Source organism: Engystomops pustulosus, chromosome 1, assembly GCF_040894005.1.
Source record: "Engystomops pustulosus chromosome 1, aEngPut4.maternal, whole genome shotgun sequence".
Classification (NCBI taxonomy): Eukaryota; Metazoa; Chordata; class Amphibia; order Anura; family Leptodactylidae; genus Engystomops; species Engystomops pustulosus.
The window spans coordinates 174178372-174204205 of record NC_092411.1 but is presented as its reverse complement, the minus strand read 5'-3'; the positions used below and the strand labels follow the sequence as shown (position 1 = coordinate 174204205).

The following is a 25834-nucleotide window of genomic DNA, read 5'->3' as shown; positions in this document are numbered from 1 at the left end:
AGACTGTCTAAACATTCTTTGCATACAGGTTTCTTGTAGTTACTTAAGAGCTTATTGAAACACATATTGCATCTGCGTGATTGTGCCTTCTTTTTCTCTAGCTCTTTTGTTTTCTCCTTCTCTTTAGATTCCTACCAAAAAGAAGGAGAACAAAACCAGATTTTGTAGACAGGCTACATGTAATGTGGAATTAAGAAATCCCAAACATACTAGACACCCCGAAACCACTCACAGGAGTTATAGGCGGGGGGTCTGATACAATGATGTCCATTGCTGAGGACTCGGAGCTGCCAATTGTAATCTATGCATAAACATAACAAACGTTAGAATGTGCAATTACATAGCCGCAATATCATATAGATATATATGTGCTCACAATGGCTGACCTTAATAGCGTATATAAACGTGAAGGCTCAGCTAGAAATCCAGGCACCAGCTCTATATTCTAAAAAGACAATGTTTCTCCATTAGTTTTACTGAAAGAAAGCATACTCAATTCTTAAGGTAATGTACCTGTTCCACGTAGCGTGCACGGCTGATGGCGACAGAAGTATAGACCTCAGATCAATGTGAGAGCCCGCTTGATATTTCAAACATACTCACGCCGGCTTCTCGTGTCCGCGATACGTCACTTCCGGTGCGACACACTTTGGCCGGAAGTCGCCATCTTGGAACACCCGGAAGTGTTCCATTTTCCCTGCACGCGCCCGGGTGATGTTGGCTTCGCGGAGCCGTCAACAGAGCCGGTCGAAGGTCCCCTTCCAGGCAGGGGAAGGATGCGCTATGCACCGCTCGCGGCCCGGGACCAGGTAGGATGTAGGGACATGTCCCGCACCTATACTCCCCCCTGACTGTCCCCCTGGAGGAGACGGGGAGAGTTCTCTCCACTCCCTGCCCTGTGTAGGGACAGGAAGACACTGGTATGTGAGTGCAAGGGGGGGGAATTTAACCTCTCTGCTTCCTGTCCCTACAGAGGTCAAGGGGTCAACCTCCAGGTGGGCCGTCATGGGGGACGATATGGAAAAAAATGTTCCTGTGTGAAGATAATTTCCTATAAACATAGCCAAGTTGTCCCTTAGAAACGAGACGGCTTCCTCGGTTACGACCACGTCACACTCTGGCAGCGGTGGCCAGACATGCGCTATAGAGTCCTGCTGGACCACCAGGATTCAGCAATCATTACTGAATGGGACCTGCAGTAACTCCCGGACATTTCATATACAAAAACTTTTTGTTTATCTGTGCAATCTCTCAGGCAGAGGTGGCCGTATCCGGGGAAGCTATCTAGTTTCTAAAGGAAAGCATGACTACATTTATGAGAAATTATCTTCACACAGGAACATTTTTTTTAATAACATCTAATTGAAGAAATGTTTATATATGGAAGATTTATCAAACTGAAATGTAAATGCCCAGACGAGAAAACCCCTTTAAATCCAGTAGGATAAAGGAAACCTACCATCAGAAATCTAACTACAACTTTCTAAGCTATACTATACTCACTTTATTTAATATGCTAATTTTCGAAAGAGACTACTGGGGTGTGGATTAGCCCTCTCAGGGCAGTGGGAGCAAAGACTACTCCACGCCCCAGTAGTCTCTGCATGCTCCTCAAACTTCTGCCAAGTTCTGCGCATGCACAGTAGCCCCAACAACAGAGCACACACGCGCATAGTGGCACTCCCATCAGCTATGAAGCCAGGGATACTGCGCAAAGCTCCAAGGGTGAAGAGCGCGCCCAGGATGCACAGGTCGGAGATCTCACAGAGGGTGATGGGGTGTAGAGAATGGGTCTAGAGAGGCTACTCCACGCCCCAGTAACCTTTACCTAATATGCCAAGTTTTCAGCAAAGTGTAGTATATCTTAGAAAATATTATAGGATTATGTAAAGACAGATTAGGGCTTAGAACATTACTAGGCTCAGACCTACTAAAATTTGTAGATTTCTGATGGTAAGTTTCCTTTAAAAGTTTAATACTGGAATCATTGTACTTTAAAACTTGATACACTGAATTGTGAATTCAGATACATCGGGATCAGAGCAAATTATTTAGTTAATGCAATCCTAATTTTTAGGCAAAATAGCCATATGGATACAGGGCTACAGGAAATAATTTAAAGTTGCTGCTTACTATGGGGTGCATTTCTCTGGATATACAGCAAGTTTTGAAAGTATTCAGACCCCTTTCTAACTCTTTGTTTCATTGCAGCCAATTGGCGAGATCAAAATTTATTTTATATTAAAATTACAAAAGAATTTCTGCAGCACTCACGGTTCCCAAGAGTACAGTGGTCTCCATAATCCTCAAATGGAATTAGTTTTCGACAACCACAACTATTCCACGACCTGGATATCCAGCCAAACTAAGCAATCTTGGGAAAAGAGCCTTGGCTCTTGGAGTTAAAGAAAAACCCCAAGATCACTGTGGCTGAGCTCCAGAGATGCAGTAAGGAGAAAGTTCCACAAAGTCAGACAAAGATTTTTGGCAGTGTGCCGACAGAGGCCTACCCTCTGCAAATTGTATGCAGGCTATCAAATGTCTTTCACAAACAAAATCAAATGTATGACTCCCAGACTGAGAAATAAGATTCTTTGGTTTGATGAGAAGAAGATTGGACTTTTTAGTGTTAATTCTTAGCGGTATGTGTGGAGAAAACCAGGCACTGCTCATCACCTGCCAAATACAATCCTCACAGTGAAACATGGTTGTGATAACATCATACTATACAATGTTTTTCAGCTGCAGGTACAGGAAAACCTTATTACAATTACAGGAAACATGTAAGTGGTCAAGTAGAGATATCCTGGGTGAAACCTCTGGACCTCAGACTCAGCCAAAGGTTAACCTTCCAACAAGAGAATGACCCTAAGCAATGGCTTCAGAAGAACTCTGTGACCATTCTTGACTATCCCAGACAGAGCCCAGACCCAAATCAATTGAGCATTTCTGAAGAGACTTGAAATGGTTGTCCACCAATGTTCACCATCCAACCTGAGAGAACTGGAAAGGACCTGCAAGGAAGAATGACAGAGGGTCCCCCAAATCCAGGTGTAAAAAACTTGTTGCTTCATTCCCAAGAGGACTCATGGCTGTACTAGCTCAAAAGGGAGCTGCTACTCAATACAGCAAAGGGTCTGAATACTTATTGAGCATGTGATATTTGTTTTTCTTGTTAAATAAATTAGCAAATGTATCTACCGTATAAGACGACTTTTGAAGACAGAAAAATCTTCTGTCTTCTCTGGGGTCGTCTTATACGCCGGTAATCACGGCGGCGATCGGGTCGCGCTGCATGGAGAGGGCTCACGGGCTGAGCCCTCTCCATAGCTGGTAAGTCTTTGCTGCATATTGCAGCAAAGGCTTACCGGTAACACCTAGCACCGATCGCGGGTGTTTTAAATGAGTTTAACCCCGTAACGGAAAATAGCGACCAAAGTCGAAAATGGCACTTTTGTGCCATTTTAAAAAATATAAAAGAAATCTATAAAAAGTGATCAAAAGGTCGTACAGTCCTAAAAATGATATCACTGAAAATATTATCAAATTTCGCAAAAAATGACACCACCCACAGCTCCGTACACCAAAGTATAAAAAAGTTATTAGCGCCAGAAGTTGGCAAAATCAAAAAAAAGAATTTTTGTACAGGAGGTTTTCATTTTTGTAAATGTATGAAAACATTATAAAACCTATACAAATTTGGTATCGCCTTAATCGTACCGACCCAAAGAATAAAGTAGACATGTCATTTGGGGCGCTCAGTGAAAGACGTAATATCCAAGCCCGCAAGAAAATGGCGCGAATGCGTTTTTTCACCATTTTCATTGCATTTGGAATTTTTTTCCCGCTTCCGAGTACATGGCATGGAATATTTAGTAAAATGGACGATGGTAATGTTGTTGTATGCCTTATGTTTATGAGCGACAGTTTTCCTGCTATATACCTGCATGTCATAAGAATTTAAATTAAAAAAAAGGACCATGTTAAATTCAAATCTGTTTTTTTTTAAATTTTTACCGGTGTTTTTTAGGTGTTGGAAAAGGGGTAGTCTTATACTGCGAATATATCTTAAACTCTATATTTTAACAGGAAAGTAGGGGGGTCGTCTTATACACCAGGTCGTCTTATATGCCGGAATATACGGTACATGTTTTATTTTCCTGTGAAGATGGGGTGCAGGATTAAAAAAAACCTTTTTGATCTTACCAATTGTCTAAAATGAAACAGAGTGAAATATTTTCTGTACCCACAGTACACATTTCTTACTTTATGAACCATACATTTAAGACCTTATAGAGCATAAGTAGAGGGAGCATTATAAATGGGGGCGTAATGAGAGGGGACGTTAGGTATTGGGTAGAACTCAGAGGAAGGGGTTGTCCCCTTTAAGGGCATTTCAGAAAATAATTGATATTGTTTGTACAACTTTTCATTACACAATTTTCCAATACACATTCTATATCAATTCTTCATATTTTCCAAGATCTCCGCTTCTGGTCATGCAACAGGAAGCATCATAATTTACTTAATGTATAGAAACATCGATACATGGTTTTGTGATGTAACACAGGTATATGGCTATTTTTAAAAGACACGTTGTAATCATAGCTGTGTGATATAACAAGCCATGCACCTGTGTGACATCACATGACAATAGAACAGTATTTATTTACAGGAAGTAAAAAACTGAATTTACTGTTGCATGACAGCAAGAAGACTGCAAGCAGAAATCTAGAAAGCCATGAAGAATTGATACATAAGTTATACAATTTTCCAATACACTTTATCATTATGCAAACAATATCAATTATTTGCAGTAATCTCATTCAAAAATAGAGACCATCTCTGATAAATGACATGGACGGTTGCTAATTGCATAATGCATACAATTAAAGTGAAATAATAAACGGTTCTTACCTGTGGGTCTATTTAAAGTTTGTTCCTTTAAACGCTTGTCTAGTAATAAGATGCACATTTTCCTATTCTGGCTTGTTACATGTCCAGATTCCCCAAGTCCTCTCAATCTGCTTGCAATTTCATCATTTGAAAATCTATAGAGCTCCACAGCCACACAATTAGGTGACTGAAGAGAAGAAGCCTTACTAATGTTGAAAGTGTTGACTTGATAGTTTCTCCAGTTGTATATTATCGTATTGTCTGAATTTTCAGTGGTATCTGATTCAGACTGATTTATGGAAGGCATATGCTTTTCAATAAATACATGTCCTTCATTATCCTTATAGAGGTATTCCACAGGCACCATTTGAGTTGCAGTAACTGGGCGTCCACCAGGTGATAATGGAACCTTTTCACTGCCAGAATCATTAATTGCTTCTGAACTTAATTGTACAATACTGTTATCTTTTGGAATACATGAAAGTCTACTGAAGCTGTAACGTGGAGCTTTACTACTATTCTCTCCCACATCTTCTATTAAAGTACTATGGAAAAAAGACTCATTTGCTAAAGCTTCAGACAATGGTTTCCTTTCCACTGAAGAACTAACTTGTACATTATTTTGTTCAGCAACTCCACTAATCTCAGATTCTCCATCTTCAGTTAGCCATGCATGTTCAACAATCCCATCATCTCGACCATTATTCCTTGGGGTTTGTTTTAACGACAGGGAAGACTTTACTTCTGTCTCTGAGGAAAGGTCATCTGTTAAAAAGTTGCTGAAATTGAGGTTGGCATCCGGTGTATGACCCTGTGAAATTGTGTTTGTTAAGGTTATATTTGGAGAATTGTTAGTAGCAGCATCATTGAGGGCATCAGAGGTTTTCATTTGATCACTCATCACACCAGAGAAGGAGCTCCATTTAGGCAGTAAGTCATCTGGTTGAATATGAGGTGTGGGAGATGTGACGAGGCCATCTGGACTCCTCAATCTCCTGCCTCGTTTAGGCATTTCAACAGAGTCCTCAAAAAGTGAAGAGATATTTTGACGAAATCTAAAAGAATGGAGTCTGCTTTTGCTGCGTGGTGTAAAGAAGTCACCATTGTTCTCATTATTTGCTGATGGTGAATGAAATTTTTTTGTTTCCAATGGGGTTTTTTCCAAGTCCTCCTGTAAATCAGATTTCTCTTCTTTATGATGCTTAAAGGATTCCACAATAATAGTGTCAGGACATGCCGCTTCTGATTCAGGCCTATAACAGCCTTTGGTAGAAAGTAATAAGTTCCTTAACCGTTTTTGCAAGTCGCCCTGGTTGCCATATTCAGAAATGGTGGTCTTATCCGTTGCAACAGTTTGATTTGTACACTCAGCTGTATGTGTGCAATCCTCTCTTAGTCCTCCATTTTCTACTGCTGGCATAGCTTCTTTGTTCTTATATACAGTTCTTGAGTTGTGTGTGTTCCTGTGTTTGTACGCATCTTTATCAAAAAGTAACGTTGCCTGATCTTTGCTTTGATCAAAATCATCAATACCATTTGGATTTTGGAAGAGGCTTTGTATTTTACCCGTGCCCCACTTTAGGTCATCACTTTCCCAGAGGCTAGTGTTGCAGTCAGTATAACTACTAATGGAACGGGTTTCTTTCTCATCCAAAGGTTCATTCTCAGAAACATTACCGCATACAGTCTTTTCCATGTTCTCATCATGGTGCTCTTTGTTGTAAATGTGAACATGGTCTGGAGAGGTCACATTTAATCCTCCCTGCTTTCCAAAAATCTCAAAGTTTGTGTTATTATGAATACATCTGCTTGAAGAAGGCTTCAGTGCCATTTCATAATTATTTGAAAGACTAGTATTTACAACATCAAGGTGAATTTTAAATGACACCTCATGGTTATGTTTTTTGCTTATGGATGAACTATCTAAAGTGATGTCAGATTCCCTGTAAATGGAATAAAATTCATCACATGGACTACTCTGCAATATTCTTTTGAGAGGAACTTCTGATTTTGCTTTAGCTGTCTCCGAATCACATTTCTCTGCCATGTATTTGGAAGTATAACTGTTTTCTTTTCTGCATTCATCTTTTGGAAAAAACACTGGTATTTCCACCTGACTTGATAATATTGCATCATCAACCCCTGGATTCACAACCTTTGGAAGAGACATCAAAGGAGAGATTTTGGTGCTGCTCAACTGAGTATTTTCGTTTGTTGATTCAAGAAGTATTGTGATGCTGCTCAATTCTGGGATATCCCCAAGTATAGAGGAATCATTTTTGTTATAACCTGTTAAGAGAAAGAAAGGATATTCCTTAAAACACATCGGTCCAGGATACATTTAAGTTTTAAGTATAAAAGATACTTCAGAATTGTAATCCATCTACAAATTGAAAATAAAAAAATTAAATGAGAGGGTAAGAAGAGCAATATGCCAATAAATCATTTCTTTTATTCTATAAAACAGATTTAATAGCACAGCTATTTAAAGTACATACAATTATATACAGATGCCAAAAACATTTACAGTATTTTTTGGACTATAAGGCGCACCATCAATCAATGCCTGCTAAAATGTCTAGGTTCATATATAAGGCCCACCTGATTATACGGATGAATGACCAGCAGGTGGCAGACCTGTGCACAGTTCAAGGCAGGTGTTGTCTGTAAGTATGCTTCATACATAAGGCGCACCTTTGATTTCTGAGAAAATAAAAGGATTTTTTTGTGCTCCTTATAGTCCGAAAAATACGGTAGAATATGTGTATAAGGGGGGGGGGGGATTGGACATTGCCTGCTAGTAACATCTATAGTTCTGGCACGTTACACGCAGCCCGGACGGCTGCACTAGACATCCTTTAGCACATGTGCAATGAAGAGGGAGGAGAAGTGGAACGCATCTATACAGCAGCTAAAGTGTCTGCCGGGTGTGTGATAACTGTAAAATGTGCAGACACCGTCCTGATCAATAGTTTGTATTCGCATTACTTTTCTCTGCCCTATTCAGCGCGTCTGCGATGCACTTGTGTGAAGGTTGGCTGGCTTTGCTATGCGGGGATCAGGGAATAGGACTGTGCATAGATGAAGCAGTCCCGACAGTCCCCAGCAAGGTCCATTTTATGGACAAACCAAGGACCAAATGTGCTGCCATAAGGATTTTTCTCAAACAATAGCACCTCTTTGTAAGCACCATTGCATTCACATAAGTATGGCAAATATGCAGCAATATTATTAAAATATTTGTGGAAAGATGGGCAACCCCTTTAAGTGACAGGGTATCATTATGTAATTAATTATATTAAACTTAAAACAGAAATGTGTTGAATGACCTTGTACTTCATCTGAATATCTGCCAGAGAGCCTCTCTTTATATTCTTGAAGAGCAACCACACATCTTCGGTTATTCTCAAATAAGGCCAAGTCTAAAGGTGTATTTCCATCCTTGAATATAAAGACACACCATGAATAAACAGAAATGAAATATCAGAAAAAAAAATTACATTAAGGGTGCCATCACACGTTGCAGTTACAACTGCATCGCAATACATTTTGTGGTGGTTTTAATTGCAATTTTTTAACAGGTGAAAGTCATGAACTGAACGAGTGAATTTGATTTTGAAGGGGAAACTTGCTCCACAAATGTCTTTCACCTGTTTAATTAACAAAACTGCACCTAAAACCACCTCAAAGTTTAAACTGCAATGTGTGACTGCACCCTCATAAGTTAAACATAAAATTCACCTGGTCCTCAATAGAAGGGTCACCACCTTGTCGCAGTAAGAAGATAAGAGCCTTACAACATCCCCAAGAAGCTGCAACATGCACTGGTGTCAGATCATCTGTAGATCTTAAAAAACACAACATGTAAAGTGAAGATAATATTTTCATCAACTTACAGGGTGTTCAATAATGCATCTAATGTGATTTAACTTAGAAAAGGCAGCAGGTTCTTCTCAATAACAAAAGACAATTTACCTGTAATAAATAGTCACAGAAATAGGGGGGCGCCCCTGGGGAATAGTGGTCACAATATCATTGATTTTCAATTATGCTTTAGTAAGAAAGTTGGTAGAGAGAAAACTAACCCTATAAACTTCAGGAGGGTAAATTTACAGCGGGCTTAAAGGGGTATTCTCGTCTGGACGCTCACATTCAGTTTCATTAATCTTCCATATATAAACATTTCTTCAATTGGATGTTATTAAAAAAAATGTTCCTGTGTGAACATAATTTCTCATAAATGTAGTCATGTTGTCCCTTAGAAACGAGATGGCTTCCTCGGATACGACCACGTCACACTCTGGCAGCGGTGGCCAGACTTGGGATATAGAGTCCTGCCTGACCTCCTGGATTCAGCGATCATTACCACAGGACTGATGTGGGATTTGCAGTAACTCCCGGACATTTCATATACAAAAACCTTTTGTTTCTTTGTGCAATCCCTCCAGCAGAGGTGGCCGTATCCGAGGAAGCCATCTCGTTTCTAAGGGACCAGATCACTACATTTATAAGAAATTATCTTCACACAGGAACATTTTTTTTAATAACATCTAATTGAAGAATTGTTTATATATGGCAAATTTTTTTAAACGGAATGTGAATGCCCAGACGAGAATACCCCTTTAAGGCCACAAGAACATAGAAATTGTCCGTAAGCTAGCATACGACCTCATAGAAGTGCATTGTCCACGGGCACAGTGAACATATCCCATACAACGCCACAGCCACAAAAAAAAAAAAAAAAAAAAGCACATTCTCCATCTTTTGCTGGAAATATGGCGTGGCTGCTCGGCTTCCTATGGCAAGGAGCGATCACCCCTCCTCCCTCCTGCACCGTGCTGTATGCATGAGGCCTAAAACTTGGATAAATGTGCCAAAAGCAAGTTCATTGATAATATTATTAATGAGAGGGATCTGACGGTGGATAACAATTAAAATATAGCCTTTATTCACAGTTGCAGTAAAAAAAACGGACCACTTAGTGGTCAAACCCATTAAGAATAGTGTGTCATTTCCCCCAATGCCGCGGAAAAATAGATATAGAAAGTTCATATGAACCCAAGGTCAGTATGGTGATAATGGACCCTGGCATAAGATAATGAAAGGTGTTTCCAGAGAGGATATGATAGGGAACCGACCTGCACTGCAAATACCCCAGGCTAACCACTGATACATCAAGGTAGCCGGCTGGACTAAGTGTATAGAGTTAGTCACCCCTACTCTCAATAACAACGCCATTAGGTATATATCTTGACCCAATGCTTTTCTAGTGCTCCTATCATCAGGGGTCACACTCATTCACATTATGATTTTTGAGACAGAGCGGCATGGGCTCCCGCTGTCGCATTGATATCAGCGGCAGCAAGTGAGGAAAAACACTGGGTATTTAATGCAGAGTCCCCTCCCATAGGGAGTGCCAGAGATGTCCGGTTGCCAATCACAATATGCCCCATCATAGAGACCCGCCCTAATGGGCAGGACCTACAGCTCGCCCCCGCTATGGCAGCTAAAGGATCGTCCTCGCCGCCTATCAGAAGATAAGGCAGCAGAAAGTCCAACCCTCAACGCCAGTAATGTGACTCCGGTCATGTGATCGGGCCAGAGTCAGGCGTCACATCACCATAGTAACCCCCAAGCCATCCCCGAGCAAAAGTGCGGAGGCGCAGAAAAACTGGATCGCGGAGACCAGCCGACGCCAGGGAGCGTCCCCGCAGCCAAGGGAGGTGGAGAATAACTAGCGGCAGGGGGAGAACCGAGGCTCCACCCCTCTATCCAAATGGTGCACATCTCCGATGGAGAAGAGGGGTGAGCAAAAATGGTCCACAAAGCCAAAAATCCTGATGGAGCCGAGAGGTCCTAAACTGCCACAAAAGTCGACAGTTAGCCCATATAAAACCCAGGGAACAAGGGAAGTGTACCGAGGCACCCACCAGGGTATGGGGGGGGGGGCAGATCCTCAAACATGATGAGGATATTAGGGACCATATTTCTGCCACAATGAGCAAGAGTCTCAAAAATCATAATGTGTGACAGTGAATAAGTGATGATAGGAGCACTAGAAACACTTTAGGTCAAGATATATACCGAATGGCGTTGTTATTGAGAGTAGGGACGACTAACTCTATACCCTTAGTCCAGCCGGCTACCTTGATGTATTAGTGGTTAGCCTGGGGTACTTGCAGTGTAGGTCGGTTCCCTATCATATCCTCTCTGGAAACAACTTTCATTATCTTATCCCAGGCTAAAAATAAAAACCATGTACAGTAATTAAAGCAGAAGTTGACCTAATAAACCACTATAAGTTTGTTGCCAAGCAGCTGAACACCTTTCATGACCTATTGCGGTAGCACCATTCAGAAAATCCATTTTATAGTCAGATTTTATGAAGTGTAAAGTCAAGGAGGTGGAGATTTTAACACTGAAGTCAGGCTCTCTCTTCCTCGGAAAGCCCCCTTCACTGTAATTGAAAGCACTGCATCCAGGAGATTAATAAACAGATCTCCTGAAGTCTGATACATGCTGTCATAGAGTGGGGGAGGCATTCAGAGCCCCCCCATCTTGACTTCAGTGTTAAACTTTCCTCCTCTTCGACTTTATACAACCAATTTACATCTAAATTTGATTTTCTGGATGATGTCCCCACACTGAGCCATGAAAGAAACAAAAACTAGAAGGTGTTACACTGTTTGACAACAAATAAAACTAGCCCCATACAGCCCCTTCATAGTTTAACCCCTTATCACCAACACTAGTTTTCAGCTCAATGACCAGACTTGATTTTTCAAATCTGACATGTCTCACGATAATTGGTTATAACTTTGGAACGCTTTAACATATCCGGGTGATTTTGAGAATGTTTTCTCGTGACACATTGTACTTCATGTTAGTTATAAAATTTAAGTGATACGTTTTGCGTTTCGTTCTGAAAAAAAGTGAAAATTTGGCAAAAGTTTGTAAAAATTCTTCATTTTCCAAGTTTGAAATGTTCTGGTTTCCAGACAGGAAGTAAAACTACCCAAAAAGTTTGATAATTAACATTTACAGAATGCTTTATGTTGGGATGTTGGGATGATATTTTATGCTTCCAGTCATTTTTCAAGGATGTTATGAGGCGCAGAACTTTAGGTGCGATTTTTCTTATTTTCATGAAAATTGCCAAAACTCACATTTTGAGGGAAAACTCAGCTTTCAGGTGACTTTGAGAGGCCTAAATAATAGTAAAACCCCATAAATTACCCCACTATAGAAACTTCACCCCTCAACATATGTAAAACAACTTCTATTAAGTCCATTAACCCTTTAAGTGTTTCACATGGGTTAAAAATATGGACCTGCGATTTAGAAACTATAGAATTTTTTTTGGAAAATACATTCATTTAGGCCAAAACTGACATTTTCAGAATAAATTAAATGATGAAACGCACTGCAACGCTTGATGCCCAATTCCTCCCGAGTTTACTGATACCCCATATGTGGTGGTGACTGCTGTACGGGCGCATGTACAGCAGATTTGTATTGTCACATTGTACGACCTATACATTTTTTTCTTTTTGGTAATGCGAACATATGAGGGCTCATTATGTACGGGATGAGATACAATAGATAATTTATTTTGGGAGTCTAAAGCTTATTCATGAGATTTTATTAACTATTTCAAGGGGGACACAAACAAAATCATCAATTTTTATTTTGGATTGTTAGCATTTTTTTTCCCCCGCTCACCGTAACGTAAAAATAATATTTTATCTTTATTCTCTGTTTCACTACGATTGCGGTGTTACCTCATGTATATAGTATATAATTTTCCTGAGCAAAACCAATATTGGAGAAAATCGCATTGTTTTTACTATTGACAACTTTTCAGGGCCATAACTTCTGTATTTTTCTGTTGTCAGATCTGGTTGAGGGCTTATTTTTTGCGAAAACAGTTGTTGTTTTCAGTCGTATCATATTAGGGAATGAAACTTTTTGATCACTTTTTAGAACATTTTTTGTGATGGTGTTTGATGGAAAATTGTATATTATGGGAAGTTTTTCGAGTTTTTTTTTTACGTAGCTCACCGAGCGGGTTCAATATTGATTTAGATTTATTGTACAGATTAATACGGACACGGTGATACCAAATAAGTTTGTGTTTTTGTGTTTTATTTACATTTTATGTGATACTGGGGAGATAATGGGACTTTTATTTTATTTATTTAATTATATTATAAAAAGATTTTTTTTTAAAACTTTTTTTTACACTTTCTACTTCTTGGCTTGAATAAGCGATCATCCGATCGCTTATTCAAGCCTTTACACTGCAATACACTTGTATTGCAGTGTATAGTGTAAGTAACTGAGCATGCTGAGCATGCTCAGTTACACGCAGCCGGGTCCTGCCAGGAGGCGGAACCCGGCACAGAGAGGAGCCGACAGCCCCGGGTCACTCGTCGGAACCCGGGGCTGAGGCAGGAGGGATCGGATACCCCGGTAAGCTTTTCCGATCCCGGGCACTATAATAACCCGGTGTCCCGAAAACTTCTTCTGACGCGCCGCCGTAGAAAGGCGTACGCGTCAGAAGTAGTACCTTTAATGACCGCCGTAAAAAGCCGATAGGGCGGTCATTAAGGGGTTAAATTATATGCAGCTCCTCATTGTTATATTATATAAAGCTGCCTTATAGATTTATTATATAAAGCCCAACATGATTAGATTATATACAGCCCCCCCATAGGTTATATCATATGCAGGTACCTTATGGGTATATTATATACAGCACCCCATGGATTCATTACACACAGAACCCCTTGACAACCCCACCCCACGCCTGAACAAAATGAGATAAAAAAAGGAATATTCCCCTTAGTCCTCAGCTCAGGTCTCCCACTATCCTGTCTCCATCCTTAACTTTGGACTGACTTCGGCTGGTTTAAGACACAGGCCAGGGTCATGCAGTACACAGAACCGCTATGAAGTGGAAGCACCCAGGCGCTGCAAGGCTTTTGGGGGATGAAATTTAAATGTGTGAGCTCCGTCCCTGACTGATGGGTTCTGCAAACACCCTCCCCCCATTGCCCGTCAAGCTCATTAACATAAATTATTAAAGTCTATTTTAGAAGGAAGGAGGTCATGGATAAAAAACATAAGATGATCATCACTGTCACAGCGCCTGGTTCTATGTGTAAATGTTCCTGGTTTCTCATAATCCATTTTTAAAGAGGACCTGTCACTCCGAAAATGACCCCCACAAAATGTGCCCCCCCCCCATAATCCTCACCCTAGCCCCTTTCTCCCCAGAGTTTAAAATATTTATTTGTGGTAAATTGATTTAAAGCTAAAGCCATCCGACCTCTTACTATATAAGAGGTCGGATTCTCCTATCTTGTGTCCGGCAGTCGGCCTTATTCTTTATGGGGCCGACCGACACACTCCCTCCACGTCCCCCATCTGCGGGGACCTGTAGGAGAAGCCGGCAGCATTGCATGTATAGCGTAATCGCTGCTGGTTCTCCGCGATTCGGCGGTATATGTAAGCCTAGCGCGGCCGCAGATGCTGTTGGTGCAGCGTTACCGCATGGCAATGTATAGGAGAAAGTCTGCCAGTACGGCTGCATCTCGGAGAGCCGGCAGCGATTATGCAATACATGCAATGCTGCCGGCTTCTCCTACAGGTCCCCGCAGACAGGGGGTGTGTCAGCCAGCCCCCTAATGAATAAGGCCAACTGGCGACACAAGATAGGAGAATCCGACCTCTTATTTAGTAAGAGGTTGGATAGCTTTAAATCAATTTACCACAAATAAATTTAGAAAAAAACTGGCTGGGTAGAAAGGGGCTGGGGTGAGGATTATGGGGGGCAATATTTTGTGGGGGTAATTTTGGGGTTACAGGTCCTCTATAAAGTAGATTTCCTTTAACTTGAGGGGTTTATTAGATATGTTATCCTGAGAGTATCTCACTGTATATAACCCTATAGCATGGGGGTATTGGGGTATGGCAGGGGCTTGTGCCCCAGATATTTTGGCCAGAGCCTTCAGATCAGCAGGACATTTGGGAGAATAATACTACCTGGAGGCTACAGGACCAGTGATGATGTCATGATCAGATGACCTGCAGGGGAATCCTGTGCACAGAGCTGCACCAGTGAGGCAAGTGGGAAACATGATAGGAACTAAGGGAAGGGGAAGAACATATGAAATATCCCCCACCGGGGCCCAGAATACCAGAGAAGCTGGCGGTTGCGGCCTAGGCACATTGATGTCACGGTGCTAGGTATGGGGACTGGAGGGCTGTCCCACAGCCTGGCAGACCTCCAGCAGGTGGTGTGTGCAAGAAATATGGAGGGAGGGGCTGATGTGCTGGATCTCCTAGGGGCAACCCCTTAGTGTCCGTAGTACGAGTCCCTGGATGATGATGATGATGGGGGAGCCCTTGATGTTACAGCCGTGTTCAGGGACCAGATGGAGGCAACGTTGTGCAAAATAACGCACGGTTCTTTTTTCAACCAACTGCAGGCAAACGTGTCAAACGATCTTGTACAGATGCCGGATTACTGGAGAGTCCAGATTGCTGAGAGTGGTCATGGAGAGTGATCCTCAGGAGTAGTTCACCAGCCTGGTAGTAGATACAGGCTGGGATGTAGCAGTGTCCAGTACTGGAAGCTGCAGCTTTAATCCTAGGAGGAATGTTCTGTGTGTCTGTGCTAGAGGTGCATGTGTGCACGTTAAAGAGTGTTCAGGGTAGCAGCAGGATAACACTGTCAGAGAACCAAGATGTTGGGACAATGAAGAATATAATATGTCTGTGTGGTGTAGTTATGGAGAAGATAGAGGACACGTCATATGCAGTCAATGGATGCAACAAGTAGGGATTTCTCCTGTGTTTACTGAAGCTGTATATACCATCAGTTAAGTTATTGGCACAACCGAATGTGAAGGGCATATGTACAGTAGTGGGCACTACTGAAAGCAAGCTCCGGATCTTTACAGGGGTATTCCCATCTGCGCATTTACCTTTAATTGAATTCATTTGCCATATGTAAACGTTTCTTCAATTGGATGTTATTTTAAAAAAAAAAGTTCCTCCGTGAAGATAATTTCTCATAAATGTTCCCATGTTGTCCCTTAGAAACGAGATGGCTTCCACATGCGTGACCGCGGCGTGTAAGGGGTTAACACCCGCAATCGGGGCCGGCTCCGATCGCGGGTGTTAGCGCAGGCTGTCAGCTGTAAGGGTATTTGCGCTGTGGATCGGATCCCCCGTGCCGCTTACCGGGGGATCTGATCCACTTCTGGGCAGCTCCGAGGACTGGCATGTGCCCCAGAGCTGACCGGTCTCCCTGGCAGTCAGACCCCTTACGGGTCGGACTGCAAACTGTCTGAGCATGCGCCTGCATGCTCAGACAGTTTACACTACTCTACAATAAAATAGTATTGTAGAGAGCAGTGTATTGAACTTGAACCAGTGATCAGAGCATCACTGGTTCAAGTTCAAGTATGTATAATTAAAATATAATTAAAAAGTCAAAAACACTAAAGTTAATACATTAGAATAAATGCATTAAAATATAAGCCCCTAAAATGTCACAAAAAAACACGGCATATTTGGTATTGCCGCGTCCGTAACAATCTGTATAATAAAAAAGAATCGTTACTGGAACCGCACGGTACACGCCGTAGGAAAAAAACGCTAAAACGTTCCGAAAAAAGATCATTTTTAATTAATACCCTATAAAAAATGCTCTAAAAAGTAATTTAAAAAATGTTATGCACTCTAAAATAAGACCACTAAAAAGAACAATCCTTCTCGCAAAAAAAAAAAAAAAAAACATTAAACAGATTTGTGAGGTGAAAAATAAAAAAGTTATGCATATGAGCATATGAAAGACAGTGATGCTAAAATTAACAAAATTTTTGCCAAATTACTTTTTATTCAGTAAAAATTGGAAAAAAAAAAATCTATATACATGAGGTCTTTTTGTGATCGTGGCGACCCATAGAATAAAAATAATATACTATATTTATGGTATGGTAAACGGCCAAAAAAAACCCCATAAAAATCTTCCTGAAAAGTGATGATTTTCATTTCCTCCATCAACAAAGAGTTAATAAAATCTCACCAATTAGCCTATAGATTCCCCCAAATTACGTACCAGAAAAGTGCATCTCATGTGGCAAAAGAAATAAGCCCCTATAGGTCCACATTAAAAAAAAAGAAAAAAATTATAGCCTGTACAATGTGACATAGCAAATCTGATCTGGATGGCGCCTCCTTCCCTTCTATGCCCGGCCGTGCGCCCATACAGCAGGTTACCACCACATATAGAGTATCCGTGTACTCGGAAGAGATTGGGTAACAAACTTTGTGGAGCCTTTATTCATTTAATCCATTGTAAATGTTTAATTTTCCACCCAAAATGGGTGTATTGTGAAAAAATATTACAATTTGCAGACTGCACCTCCATTTTGTTTTAACCCCTATAAAACACGTAAAGCGTTAACAAACTTCTTAAAAGTGGTTTTTCATACGTTGAGGTGTGTAGTTTCCACAATGGGGTAATTTACGAGTCTCACTATTATTTAGGCCTCTCAGTGTCAATTAGAAGTTGAGCAGGTTCATCTAATACAGGTTTTGGTGATTTTACAAAAAAACGTGAAAAATGATACCTAAATTCTGAGCCTCATAACATTCTAGTAAAATATGTGGAATCTTAAAAAACCATGCCAACATAAAGCAGACATTTGGGAAATGTAAGTTATGAATTTATTTGGGAGCTATGACTATCTGCATCAAAAGTAGAGAATTTAGAATGTTGAAAATAAAGAATTTTTCCAAATTTTTGCCAAATTTAGTTTTTTTTCATAACTAAACGCAAAAGATTTCATCCAAATTTTTAAACTAATTTGAAGTACAATGTGTCACGAGAAAACAATCTCAAAATCCCCTGGATATCTCATAGCGTTCCAAAGCTATAACCACTTATAGTGACACAGGTCAGATTTGAAGAATGGGGCCGCGTCCTTAAGGCCAAAAGAGGCTGAGTCCCGTAGGGGTTAAGGGGTGTGCTTTCTATAATATAAAATTATAGTAATTTATTGGGTTTTACTTTTATTTAGGCCTCTCAAAAGGTACTTGAAACCTGAGCAGGTCCCTAAAAAATATAATTTTCCGTTTACGAAAGAAAACATCCTATGAAAATGCGAGTATGCATAAAAAAACATGTCCACATAAAGTAGGCATTCGTTATATGTCAGTTATTACGTTTTTTTGTTGTTATGACTGTATGTGGAAAAAGAAGAGCATTTTGAAAATTGCTAATTTTTCAAAATTTTCACCAAATTTTCTCATAAATTAACGCAACACATACCACCAAAATTTTTTAATTAACATGAAGTACAAAGTGTCACGAAAAAACACATTTCAAAATCAGATTTGAAAAAAATGGGCAGTGTCAGGAAGGTGAAAAGGTGGATTCAGCGTTAAGGGGTTAAATGCCGCCAGAGGTAATGCAGCTTTACCCAGACTCCCTGATTCCGTTAAACGGTTTGCGTATATCTGTCCAGCCAAACGCTGAGACATGCAGCTTATCACAACGCCACTTCAAGCAGTGCAGATTCGGATTCCCATTCTCTTTGGCATTTACACAACAGCTCACAGTTCCTAGTACGCTCTCTGGAAGAGGGTATCAAAGACCTCGAATGAGCTGGGATCCCCTGCGCCGAACAAGCACCTCTTCCTTAACAGACCCCTAGATCACCTCGACAATGGTGACCTGTCTGACACCACAATGAATGCTCACCTTACCACACCTGAACTGCTATATGCTTATGCAACACCCTCGCCGATGCAAGACAGAGCTGTGTTTGCGAATATGTCCCACCATGTAGCTTGCAGCCTGTGTAGGGTCTGATCAGCCCCACAGCATGTAACTACATAACACTAGATAACACAGATGAGTATTACAGTGGTAGATCCTGCCTGGCAAGGCAGGAGTTAATTGCTTTATGTGATGTAAAATGTGTCATCCAATCACATGTATTATCCTAATGTATTGTAAGCTGGGATGTAATTGGAGGAGTAACCACCACATGACCAAGAGCTGAGAAAAAGTGACGGTTGGAGATTTCTAACAGTCAGTTCAGTCAGAGAAGTGAGTCTGACAGGATTCAGTCAGAAAGACTAGCCAGTCAGACCAAGCAGTGAGACAGTAGAGTGTAGTGAATTAGTCAGTGAGAGGAAAGGGGTATCATCCTACCTTCCAGGGTGATACCTGAAGCAACCCAGGACAAGCTGAAGCATCCTTCTAGGACACAGCTATCTCCCAGCCTGCCATTGCATCCAGGCTGATGATCCCTCCTGTCGCTCCCTCCGACTGCATCTCAGCACTCCACCATTTTGTTAAGGCACGTTGCTGCGGTTCTTGTCGGTTCCAATAAAGAACTGTAAGTTGTTTTTGTTCAACCTCTGCCTCCGTCTGGTCCCTGCTACTTCGGTTGCCATCATCACAGGCACCCTGTCCACTACACAGAGACTTATACTCTAGACACCAAAGGGTTGCCCCAGGGAGATCCGCTATAGCAGCCTCTCCCTCATCATTTCTTGCCAACACCACCCTGCTAGAGACCTGCCAGGCTGTAGGACAGCCCTCCGGTTCCCCCATACCAAGCAACGTGACACTAGCGTGCCTAGGCCGCAACCGCCAGCCACTCAGGTACTGCGGGCCCCGGCTGACTCCAGGCCCCGAGAAAAGGCTAGGCCCTGGTGGGGGATGTTGCACTTAGATTAAGTGTGCATTTTCATAAGACGACACCTGCTGATGTCAGTTGAAAATCTGTTATAATTACTTATACTTGTTTTCCTCTCCTGTTCTCCTTTTCAAGGGTTTAATTCTTTTTGCAAATAATGTAACGGCGTATACCGAAAATGCAAATGTCTGTTATACCCTTTAATCTCAATGCTTCTCATGATACTGTGGTGTCATTTGTGGGTTGACATCTTAATTACGAGTCTCCCCCATGATGCCCCTTTACCCATACTTATTGTCTGTATTGTCCCCAATTGTTACTTTCTTCCTCTTCTTCCCATCCAGGTTTGAAACGCACACAGGGTGGTTCATGAAATACTACAAGACACATTTTTCCCAATATAGAAGGGTCTGCATGGCATCACATACTAGATGGATAAGGGGTGTAGCTATTCTCCATAGAAATCCCTTCCCTTTCCAACCACTAATAACATATTCTGACACTGAAAGTCGTTTTCTGATACTCTGGAACATTACAATCCAGACAAATATATATTGTGAACTGCCCTACCGACACTCCAACTCCCCACTATTAAAGCTATGCTTCATAAACACTGCCAATTTTCCTACCGGAGACCTTAACTTTACAGCTTAAGGCCCTCCTTACCACAAGAGCGGAGAGGGCGCTGAAATGGACAAAGGCTCTATTCTATACAAATGCCAATAAAATGGACAAAATGCTGGCAGGCCATTTACAACCGAAAGAAAGCATTAACTTAGACACAAGAGGGAAACATCACCTCACACCCTAAATGCATCCCCAATACATTTCATCACTTCTATCAGTCCCACTATACTCCATCAACACTAGGGAGTAGAAAACTATCAACTCTATTAACCTCCCTCCACTCCACTCCACTCCCCTCATCAGCAGGTGAAGCCCTTAAAACATACATAGATTTCACTCAGTATCTGGACTAAGGCTCAACATAGACAACTCAGAAGCTCTGTGTCTACAACTTACTTAAAGGACACAGGCAGCCCTAATCTATCCCTTTGGATTCAAAATACCTCACTATATCACATACTTAATGCTTCCTCAGGTTGGATGAAGTGTGAGTAGTACCTGTCCTGTGCACATATATACGCACAGCCCCCACCTGCAACAAAATCCCTGATTACCTGAGAAGTAGAGTATACACATGTTGCGTCCATAGATCTGTACTGCACAAGACCGGAAGCCCATATCTCACATGATGATCACATGAGTGAAGGGTGATAAGGTCTGTTGGACAGCGCAACTGCCAGTAATGCCACAAATGCTATGTGCCTGAGCTTAAAAGTGCAAAAAATGTGTTTTTATGGAAAAATTAGGGTAACCATAAATATCCAATAGTATTCAAACATCTCAAAACACAAATACAGACCTGTATAATATATCCACAGGATAGGGCCTTACTGATCAGTGGGGATCTCCGTGATGAGACCCCCCCCCCCACAGATCACGAAAACGAGGGGTCCCACGTAACTAAGGGGCTAAGCTCTAAGGTCTGAAACAGAGATAGGTACACAATATATTGACGGTGAATCCCTTGGACAACAACAAGAACATCCCTATAATCGAGCATACAGAAGGCTCATAATGAAGATCATGGAAAACAAATTTGTCTGAAACTCGTACAGGAGTGGCATCTATGCTGGAGAGAAATATCAGTTGCAATAAGGCAAGGGAACGGCAGAGACTGAAAGACACAAAAATTAGAGGCATATACTTTGACATAAAGAAAAAAAGTGAAAAGCTTGTAGGAGAACCAAAATTAGATGAAATGTATCAAGAAAAATAAAAGGATGTGCAACACCCCTGCCGACACATGGCAGAGGGGTTGTTGCGAATACATCCCAATATGTAGCTTGCAACCTGTGTGGAGTCTGATCAACCCCACAGCAGGTCACTACACAACACAGGGAACACTGCAGCGGTAGATCCTGCCTAGTAAGGCAGGAGTTAATTGTTTAATGTGATGTCATTCCATCAGCCAATCACACCTGTTATAATATTGTATTGCAAGCTGGGATGTAATTGGAGGCATAACCACCACATTACCAGGAGCTGAGGAGAAGGGACGGTTGGAGAGTGCCAACAGTCAGTTCAGCTAGTGAAGTGAGTCTGACAGGAGTCAATCAGAAGAAGACTGACAAGAGTCTGTCAGACAGACCAGTCTAGTCAGACAGAGGAGAGCCATCTCACTGCCTGAGCAGCTCTGAGGAGTTAGTGAGAGTAAAGGGATATGCTAATGACTCATTGGACTATTCACAGGTCATTTGCATACAGCTTTAGGACCTCATTGCTTGGGTTTAGAGGCATGTAGAGGGACAATGAAAGGATAGAGGCAATGCTTTCTAATGGCAGTTTATGGAAATATATTTAGTTTAGGGGAGTTATTTTGCATGACGGGTTCTCTTTAAAGATTAGCCCTATGCTTTATCTACGTGAAAGCAACTTCAAATGTTATTGTGAGAATGGTCTGTATGTTCATTTTAGTATAACAACCGTCTCCCGCAACTTCCTTGATGTATCATGAAAAATGTTTGAAAACCATGCATTTTTCTAATTTTTTATTATTTTTTTTGTGATGTTGGAACACTATTGGATATTTATGGTTACCCTAATTTTTCCAAGGGCACATGGTTTTTGCTCTGAGTACTTTTATGGCTGTTGTACTTTCTATCAATCACAACTATGGATACTTTTTACTCATGAATTTGGTAGTTTTATCATATTTATACATAAGAGTGGTATATAATCACCACAAACGGTTTAAAGTGGAGGTCCGTCATTGTGTGTATGAATTTTAAACTTTTAAGGTGCCTGTGGTATTTAGTTCTTAATCCTGTTGTTCACTCTGTGAATCATCAATCAAGCGCATGCACATAGCCAGGCCCGGCGTCAGCACCCGGCTGACCCGGGCAAGTGCCGGGGCCCCGGAGCTCCAAAGGGGCCCACCACAATCTACTACTTGCCGGCAGGTCGGTCCAGCGGGCGGAGAGGCAGTGGGGCGGGCGGAGAGGCAGTGGGGCGGGCGGAGAGGCAGTGGGGCGGGCCCTCTGACCTGCCCAACCCACCTCTCTTGTGACGTGTCGCATCCTGAGCCACGCGTCAGGCCCGGCCTGCGCGCCTTGCGCCCTGCCCGGCCTGCGCGCTTTGCCTCAGGCACACCTCGCGCCCCGCCAGCCCGCACACCTCGCGTCCCGTCCGACTTGTGCCCGGCCTGGCCCGTCCTAGCACCTCACAGCGCTGTGCACCTTCTTCCTGATCCTGTCACCACGTTCCGACCGAGCGACATCCAGCTGGGGTAAATATAATTGCTACATATGTAAATGCATGTATACTGTATGTGTTTGTGTGCGTATGTGCTGTATATACTGGATGCGTGTGTATATATGCTGTATATCTGTGCGTATGTGCTGTATATACTGGATGCGTGTGTATATATGCTGTATATCTGTGCGTATGTGCTGTATATACTGGATGCGTGTGTATATATGCTGTATATCTGTGCGTATGTGCTGTATATACTGGATGCGTGTGTATATATGCTGTATATCTGTGCGTATGTGCTGTATATACTGGATGCGTGTGTATATATGCTGTATATCTGTGCGTATGTGCTGTATATACTGGATGCGTGTGTATATATGCTGTATATCTGTGCGTATGTGCTGTATATACTGGATGCGTGTGTATATATGCTGTATATCTGTGCGTATGTGCTGTATATACTGGATGCGTGTGTATATATGCTGTATATCTGTGCGTATGTGCTGTATATACTGGATGCGTGTGTATATATGCTGTATATCTGTGCGTATGTGCTGTATATACTGGATGCGTGTGTATATATGCTGTATATCTGTGCGTATGTGCTGTATATACTGGATGCGTGTGTATATATGCTGTATATCTGTGCGTATGTGCTGTATATACTGGATGCGTGTGTATATATGCTGTATATCTGTGCGTATGTGCTGTATATACTGGATGCGTGTGTATATATGCTGTATATCTGTGCGTATGTGCTGTATATACTGGATGCGTGTGTATATATGCTGTATATCTGTGCGTATGTGCTGTATATACTGGATGCGTGTGTATATATGCTGTATATCTGTGCGTATGTGCTGTATATACTGGATGCGTGTGTATATATGCTGTATATCTGTGCGTATGTGCTGTATATACTGGATGCGTGTGTATATATGCTGTATATCTGTGCGTATGTGCTGTATATACTGGATGCGTGTGTATATATGCTGTATATCTGTGCGTATGTGCTGTATATACTGGATGCGTGTGTATATATGCTGTATATCTGTGCGTATGTGCTGTATATACTGGATGCGTGTGTATATATGCTGTATATCTGTGCGTATGTGCTGTATATACTGGATGCGTGTGTATATATGCTGTATATCTGTGCGTATGTGCTGTATATACTGGATGCGTGTGTATATATGCTGTATATCTGTGCGTATGTGCTGTATATACTGGATGCGTGTGTATATATGCTGTATATCTGTGCGTATGTGCTGTATATACTGGATGCGTGTGTATATATGCTGTATATCTGTGCGTATGTGCTGTATATACTGGATGCGTGTGTATATATGCTGTATATCTGTGCGTATGTGCTGTATATACTGGATGCGTGTGTATATATGCTGTATATCTGTGCGTATGTGCTGTATATACTGGATGCGTGTGTATATATGCTGTATATCTGTGCGTATGTGCTGTATATACTGGATGCGTGTGTATATATGCTGTATATCTGTGCGTATGTGCTGTATATACTGGATGCGTGTGTATATATGCTGTATATCTGTGCGTATGTGCTGTATATACTGGATGCGTGTGTATATATGCTGTATATCTGTGCGTATGTGCTGTATATACTGGATGCGTGTGTATATATGCTGTATATCTGTGCGTATGTGCTGTATATACTGGATGCGTGTGTATATATGCTGTATATCTGTGCGTATGTGCTGTATATACTGGATGCGTGTGTATATATGCTGTATATCTGTGCGTATGTGCTGTATATACTGGATGCGTGTGTATATATGCTGTATATCTGTGCGTATGTGCTGTATATACTGGATGCGTGTGTATATATGCTGTATATCTGTGCGTATGTGCTGTATATACTGGATGCGTGTGTATATATGCTGTATATCTGTGCGTATGTGCTGTATATACTGGATGCGTGTGTATATATGCTGTATATCTGTGCGTATGTGCTGTATATACTGGATGCGTGTGTATATATGCTGTATATCTGTGCGTATGTGCTGTATATACTGGATGCGTGTGTATATATGCTGTATATCTGTGCGTATGTGCTGTATATACTGGATGCGTGTGTATATATGCTGTATATCTGTGCGTATGTGCTGTATATACTGGATGCGTGTGTATATATGCTGTATATCTGTGCGTATGTGCTGTATATACTGGATGCGTGTGTATATATGCTGTATATCTGTGCGTATGTGCTGTATATACTGGATGCGTGTGTATATATGCTGTATATCTGTGCGTATGTGCTGTATATACTGGATGCGTGTGTATATATGCTGTATATCTGTGCGTATGTGCTGTATATACTGGATGCATGTGTATATCTGCGTATGTGCTATGTGTATATATCGGATGTGTATGTATATATGCTGTATATCCTGGATGCGTGTGTATGTTGTATATATATTTGGTGTGCTGTATATATGGGATTCGTGCATATATATGCTGTACATACAGGATGTGTGTGTGTATATGCTGTATATCTGTGTGTATGTTGTAAATTTGATGTGTATATACTGTATGTGTGTATAAATCTGTAGACACGTATATGAGTGTAAAAATGATTGTGATTGTGTAAAAACATGCATGTGTTTTTAAGGAAATGGTCTGCTATGGAGCCCATTACGCTCCTGATCAGAAAATTGAATTACATCAGCGACGGCATCCTTGTTGCCGATGTAATTGAAATATGATTGTCTTTTACTGTGTCTGAGCTCAGCTGCCAGGGTCATGCCACCACATGAGTTCACTGTTAAGGGGCCCACTGAGGCTCTATCGCCCAGGGGCCCACTGAAACCTGGAGCCGGCCCTGCACATAGCATTTGTGGAGCTCTTACTGGTGCATGCGCATTACA

General features: G+C 41.5%; 1 protein-coding gene across 4 annotated transcripts in view; it reads right to left on the bottom strand.

Annotated features, from left to right (window-relative positions):
- ANKLE1 (ankyrin repeat and LEM domain containing 1) overlaps positions 1-25834 on the bottom strand; it is a 142784-nt gene that overhangs the window by 107931 nt on the left and 9019 nt on the right. For 3 of the 4 annotated variants that reach the window (XM_072113902.1, XM_072113900.1, XM_072113904.1), the window contains 3 exons: positions 8638-8743; positions 8226-8337; positions 4918-7185 (listed from right to left, as the gene is read on the bottom strand). In XM_072113902.1, coding sequence (XP_071970003.1) covers positions 4918-7185; positions 8226-8337; positions 8638-8743 — 2486 coding nt within the window. The remainder of the gene's footprint in view (positions 1-4917; positions 7186-8225; positions 8338-8637; positions 8744-25834) is intronic. The other variant, XM_072113903.1, reaches the window with a different exon arrangement.